Raw genomic sequence first — 6,546 nt, forward strand, 5'->3', positions numbered from 1 at the left:
GTCAGCCAGCTGGGACAGGCACCTTCCTGCAGCTCCGCCCGGACCAGCCTTACCCCGCAGGCATCAGGCGCCGTGGCCGGGACCCCCACGCTGAGGCTGTTTGCCCGGAGCCACCGAAAGTGCTCCAGGAGCTCCTGTGCCAGTGCCCCATGATGGTAGGGCAGGTAGAAGAGCTCCACCAGCATCCGCACCTCCTCCAGACTCAGCGGTGCTGTAGGGCTGGACCCGGCCTCCTCTGGGATCATCAGTGTCGTAGGGACAGACCCAGCCTCCTCTGGGGTCACCAGTGCCATGGGGCTGGTCCTGGCCTCCTCTGAGGTCATCTGTGATGTGGGGCTGGTCCTGGCCTCCTTGGGGGTCAGTGGTACCATGGGGCCAGACCCAGTCTCTGGGGTTACTGCTGCTGTGGGGCTGGATGTAACCTCCTCTGGTGTCACTGGTGCCAAGGGGCCAGAGCTAGCAGTGATCTCATCAGTCAGCAGGGCTGGAGTGCCAGGGCTGGCGCCAGTCCCTTCAGTCAGCAGGGCTGGGGGGCCAGGGCTGGCGCCAGCCCCAGTCCCTGAGGGTGTCTGGAGCATGTCAGCCCTGATGGCCTCAGGCTGGGTGCTGCTGGGGGACTGAGCGGGGCTGCCACTCCCTGTCCCGGCATCACTGGTGGGCAAAGGAAGGTTCTGATTGGTGTTGGCCTCACTGCTGGAACTCATGGTGTGGCCTGGGTTGAGAAGGGTCTTGGTAGCCATTGGGATTCCTGCAGACTGGGCACTCTCAGCCACACTGGGCAAAGAAGAGGAGGGCTCACAGCATTCCTTGCTCCCCGTGGCAAGCTGGTCCCCATCCCCTGTGGGGCTCTGCTGACTGCCATTGGGTGTCCTGCTTCCACTGCCCTTCTCAGGCTCCGAGGTCACCTTCCTGCATCCCTCCCCTGGTGCCACACCACAGGGCTCAGGGCCGTGCTGGTCTACCCCACTGGGAACGGAGTCGTGCTGCTCGGGGTCGGGCACAACCTCCTGTCCTCCTGCTGTGCCAGACTGCAGCCTTGATCTTCCCTTGAGGTCGACACTGGGGTGTCCTGGGGTCCATCCTCCTGGCAGAAAGGAGCAAGGGGGAAGCCCCTCTGGCACCTGCATGGAAGCTGCTGCCCATGGGGCAAAACAACCTGGGGATGGCTGTGCTGGGGAGCTCCATCCCTGAGCTGGCAGGGACCAGGATGTTGCCAGGCCCTGGGCTCGAGTTCAGGCCTCTGGGGCTGGTGAGGCTCAGGCATTGCACAGGCAAACACTGCAGAACACCAACGTGCTCCTGGCTGAACCCCCTCTTTCAGAGCTGTGTCCTGGCCCAGGCTCCCACGCTGCCAGCCAAGGACACCCCCTGCGGGATGTGGCCAGGGCAGGAGCACCCACAGGGCAGCACAGTGGGATGGACACCCACTCCTGCCTGCCACAGCATGCACAGGCCCTGCTGCCACACCAGCCTGAGAGACCCATCCAAATGGACAGGGTTCCCTCATCCCCACCCGCTGAGTTCCCGGCAGAGCCAGCCCAGCACTCCAGGGGTGTGAGGGAGTGCGAGGCCATCATCTACCTGGCTCCAAGGCCTGCTGGTTTATCTCAGCAACCCAGTCATGCAGCGCCAGCTCCAAGGCTTCCTGCGGGCTGTAGCTCCCCTCCCGTGGGCCTCGGCTGTCCCCCAGAGCTGCCACCATCTCCATTCCTAGGGAACCGCAGCTCATCAGCCTGGGCAGCCCCACTCCTTGTTTGATGGAGCTACCCCAAGCCACGCTGTGGGCCCCCAGGATGAACCCCATGCCCAGGGTCATCAGGCAATGCCCAGCCAGGTGAGACACCTCACCCAGGCTGCCATGCAGGAAAGGGCCTGGCAAAAACCAGCAGCAATTGGCAGGCACAGAACTGCCAGGGCACTGGGGCCACATACCTGCACAATCAGGGTTGGCATAAATTCCCAGCTCGCTCTGAAACCAGGTGCCCAGCGTGTGTATGGGGATGAAGTTGGCCTGGAGCTCACAGTTAGGGTTGAGAAGCAGTCCCTGGAGCCTGCGCATGAGACCAGGAGCACGTCCCATGTAGGGGCCCAGGAAGACACGTCTGCAGTCATAGTCATTGGCGTAGAGGTTGTCCCAGATGACGGGGCGGCGCCGTAGGACACCCTCCACCTCCTCCAGCAGAGCAGCTGAGAGCTCCTGTGACACCACCTTTGGGCCTGGAGCATCAGGGCATGGACACACATGGAGCACACAGGCACTGTGGTCCATCCCAGACACACAGCGGGGACACAGACACATCTGGGTGCCAAGCACAGATGTGATGGTCGAGTCACCCCACCTACACTCCCAAGCCAGGACAGGAGACCCCCGTCCTGACCTTCTGCCTGGCTGGGGCTGCACACCCCGATCTGAGGCAGCACAGTGGGGCTGCTTGCTGGCAGCTCTCCCAGGACAGAGCCCGTGGCCATGGGGTTTGCAGACACTGCCCGGGGGCCACATGCCCACAGAGCTGGTCCCGGTGCTCACCTGTCCAGATGACACTGATCCCAGGGAGCAGCTCCTGGCCGATGGTCTGCAGGTAGCAGGACTGGCTGGGGCTGGGAGAGCAGAGCGAGCTGCAGTATTCTGGGGAGAGAGCACAGGGCATCCCCTGAGGGCCGGGGGACCAGGAGAGGAGAGGCTGCCAGGATCATGGACAGAGGCTGAGGAGTAGGGTGCAGGGAACACAGCAAGCATGGCTGCAGGCCCTCTGCAGCCTGGTCCTGTCCTAGTCCCGACATCACCAGAGCGCTCCTGGGAGAATGAGGAGGCCAGGGAGAGCTGTGTGGGCTGCCAGAGCACTCAGCTCTCAGCAGAGACATGGACTGGTTGCAGCCAGCCCAAGGGCTCCCCAGTCTGAGGGAGCTCCCTGGGGTAGGACGCTGGGGCCACAGGGCTGCAGGCAGTACCTGTGGGGCAGAAGAGGAAGACAGGGGGTTGGCCCAGCTCCTGGTACACCTCGTTGGCCACAGAGGCATGAGCCTGTGCCAGGGAGGGGAAGACGTCTCTGTCAGCCTGGCACATGCAGGGGTCGATGTCATCGAAGAGCAGTGCGAAGGAGCAGCACCCCATGGCAGCCACCTGTGGGCACAGACATGGGCTGCTGGGATCCCCGGGAGAGAGGAGGTGGTGAGCCCAGAGGAGCCAGGGAGAGGCAGACAGGCATGGCACAGTGCAGGGCAGTTGCTGGGCTGTGCCATGGGAGAAGCAGTTGCCCACGGAGCAAACCCACCACGCCAGCAGCTCTTTACCCTCCTTGAGGACCTGGGGCTCCAACCTGCACCAACCCCAGTGCTGCCTAGCAAGTGCTGGGGCTTGGCTGGTCCCTATCCTGCCCCCAGTCAGACATCCACGGAACCCTCAGCTCTCTGTCACCATGACAGGGACAGCACATAGGCCATTGGGCACCCCACAGAGCTGCTCCCTGATGCGCAGCAGCAGGAGTGGTTTACAGCTCCACACCACCCCCTGGGGTGGGCACAAGACCCACAGGAGAGGTTTACAGCCCCAGAGCAGCCCTTGGGGTGGGGACAGGGCCCATATAAGCACGCGCACCCCTGGCCTGGGAGCAGTAGGAGGAAGGAATGGCCCACGGTACCTGCCTGAGTTTTTGCTGCAGCAGGAGCCGATCCCCGGCACTGGAAAACACCATGTCCTGGCCAGCAGAAATGGCAAAAACAAACTCCACACCCTGCTTTTGGGCAGCTTCGATGAGAGACCGCATGCAGACTGGGGACAGAGCAGAGGGAGTCTGTGAGTGCTGGGAGGCAAAGGAGGGAGAGGACCATGGGATGGAGTGGAACAATGAATGGAGGGAGAGGGAACAGCAGCAGTCTGAAAGGAAGGCAGGGGAGAGGCTCAGGGGAGACCATTTCCAGTTCCTTGGGGAACAGAGGACTTTCAACAAGGGTTACAGGCCTCGGTGTATTCAAGCATATTTCCAGAGACCCACATGGGGAGCTCCCCATGCTAGGGAGGCTCCTAGGCAATTCCACATGACAGGCAGTCTAGAGGTCTCCTTGCACCAGTTAAGGCCCAGGGGCCTCCCTGCAATGGGCAGGGTTGTGGCAGGGTGACAGTGGCAGCCAGGCTGGTCCTGGCTGGGACACAGCCCGTGGTTCACCCTCAGGGTCCCGGGATGCCTGCAGCCCCCCCGTGGGGCCCAGCAGAGCTGCTACCTGCCTCATGCTCCGTGTAGGGCTCTCGCCAGAGCAGCCGGTGCTTCAGCTCATCCTTGGGCGCGTACATGTAGCAGTTCAGCCCCCGGCGTTTCAGCCTGCACAGCAAGAACAAGGGGTCACCCAGGCTCCACGTGGGCTCTTTGCACCTGGGCAGGTGCCAGCCATGGCACCATGAGCTGCTCGGCACGCAGCACCCACTCCTTCCCAGGGCTGCACCGTGTCCCAAAGCTGCCAGATCTGCCAGGGTCTGCTCTCACTGGCCCTGCAGCCTGTGGAGCCGCAGCTCTGCCCTGGCACAGGGAGCCCTGCCACAGCCACATGGAGACATAAATCTCATCCAGCACTCCCAGTGCTGAGCCCTCCGATTTGTGCTCATTCCACTGATGGTCTGTGCATTGGCACCAGCTGCTCAGAGAGGAGCTGGACAAATCAACTCCATCCCGAGGCGATTCTCAGCCAGTGACAGATCCTGCCCATGTCCTTCCATCACAGGGACACAGGGTGACACACAGATATGCATGGGGACTCACAGGGACACAGAAAGGCCACCCACACCAGGCAGGGATGGCAACCTCAGGATATAGCACAGGGTGGCAGGGACAATGGCCCTGGGCAGGGCAGGTTGGCTGCAGGGAGGGTGGTAGTGGTGCATTGTCCCACGTCCAGTGCAGCCACCGGGGCACACCAGGCTGCACTGGGCTGTGTGGAGTCCCAGCACCATCTGCTGGCACAAGGCAGCCCCACGTCTCTCCATCCACCCTCACCACTCCTGCCTCCATCTTGGCACTCTGCCACGGGCTCCCTGCAGAAAAGAAAATTCAGGGTACTTGCCACTGAAAGAGAAGTTTCCTCTGTTCCATAGACCACGGTCTCCCATAGAAACCTGTAAAAGGTGGGGGAAAAAGGCAAAATGCAGTTGTTGGTAAGTGCCTTAAAACAGTCTCTCTCTGTCCTATCTCTGAGTGGCTCTTGAAGTCAAAGATCTGCCAGTTGTTCACTTCTGGGTAATTCAAATATCTGCTATTCTCCTATTACCTTGCTGGGCACTGGTATTGGAGCAAGTGGATTAATGCCTGAGCTTCCATCCTTCCCAGAAAGGAGCAGCTGGGAAGAATTTCACAAGGTAGGGCTTAACCTGGGAGGGGAAATGTGCACAGTAAAAGCCAAGCCTAAAGGAGGCATTGGGAACTAGCCACGTTATAAGGCCCTTTAGAATGATTTTGGGGTGCACTGAAGCACAGAGCCAGCGAGCATCCGTCCTATAGTTTTCTGCCTGGGAATTGTCTTCTTTACAGAGACCAGGTCTGTGTCTCTGCATCTCTCTGTGTATAGTGTCAGGTGGAGCATCACCACTCCCATATGGACTATAAAAGCTGGTTTTTGTGTATCTAATTGCTGCACAACTCAAACTGCACAAAAATTGCACTGACGCAGCTCTCCCTTACCCTGCAAACACATCCCTGCATCGAGCAGGGCAGGACTGTGAGGAAGCACCCCTGTCCCATGGCAGGCTGTTCAGACCAGGAACACACAACCACTCATGGGAATGCCCACAGTGCTGGGGCTGTGACTCCACAGAACGCTTCACAGACACCTAGTCTGTCCCCCACTGGAAAACACAGCCCCCAAGGCTTGCAAAGGGAAAATCCAGAGAGGGAAAGCATAGCAGGGAACAACCTTCCCAGCTCTCTGCTAGCAAAGACACCCATCAGTGAGCACCAAGGCTGGCCTCAAGGACACTGCCCTTCTGGAAGGCTCACAGGAACAAAACTGAATGCAGGAAATACAGACCTGGAGTCAGCAAAAGTGTTTCTCAACATTTCCCCTTCTGCTGCTTGCAGACTTTGGGTGGTTGTTGGGCACCAGTGTCTGACACAAGCTTGAGGCTGCAGCAGCACAGCAGCTGACAGTGTTCTGTAGCCTGGAGGGCAGGAACCAGCCTGTGACTGGGTATGAGGAGGACACTGACAGACATGCAGCACCCATTCCCCTGATGGGACTACTCTGCACTGGGAGGTGCAGAGTTGTCTACAAAGGCAGTGAGAAAGAACATCCAGTGGAATGCAAGCCCCTTCACTTGGGGACAGCAGGAGAACAGGTAGGTCAATGCATTTGGAGAGAAGCAGATTTGACAGCTTCTCAAAGCAGAGGTTAAGGGGAATCTCTAAGTGTTCCAGTGCAGACCTGAGATTTAGCAAGAGAATCTTCAGTCACTTCAAGTCTCTGCAAGATCTGGCAGCTGCAATGTGAAGTCTCATGGAAAATCCATTATGTCTTGGACAGTGATGGCAATTAGCCATCAAGACAGCCTCCTGGTTTCAGATG

General features: G+C 59.7%; 1 protein-coding gene across 1 annotated transcript in view; it reads right to left on the bottom strand.

Annotated features, from left to right (window-relative positions):
• Positions 1-5,000, bottom strand: part of LOC103762604 (protein O-GlcNAcase) — a 10,550-nt gene extending 5,550 nt beyond the window's left edge. Inside the window, exons 1-8 of the mRNA XM_029958421.1 lie at positions 4,966-5,000; positions 4,219-4,316; positions 3,639-3,769; positions 2,950-3,121; positions 2,528-2,626; positions 1,933-2,217; positions 1,582-1,710; positions 23-1,084 (exon numbers count right to left, since the gene is read on the bottom strand). Coding sequence (XP_029814281.1) covers positions 23-1,084; positions 1,582-1,710; positions 1,933-2,217; positions 2,528-2,626; positions 2,950-3,121; positions 3,639-3,769; positions 4,219-4,316; positions 4,966-5,000 — 2,011 coding nt within the window. The remainder of the gene's footprint in view (positions 1-22; positions 1,085-1,581; positions 1,711-1,932; positions 2,218-2,527; positions 2,627-2,949; positions 3,122-3,638; positions 3,770-4,218; positions 4,317-4,965) is intronic.
• Positions 5,001-6,546: the final 1,546 nt, after the last annotated feature.

This window comes from Manacus vitellinus, unplaced genomic scaffold (genome assembly GCF_001715985.3).
Source record: "Manacus vitellinus isolate BGI_N305 unplaced genomic scaffold, ASM171598v3 scaffold_151_pilon, whole genome shotgun sequence".
NCBI classification, from domain to species: domain Eukaryota; kingdom Metazoa; phylum Chordata; class Aves; order Passeriformes; family Pipridae; genus Manacus; species Manacus vitellinus.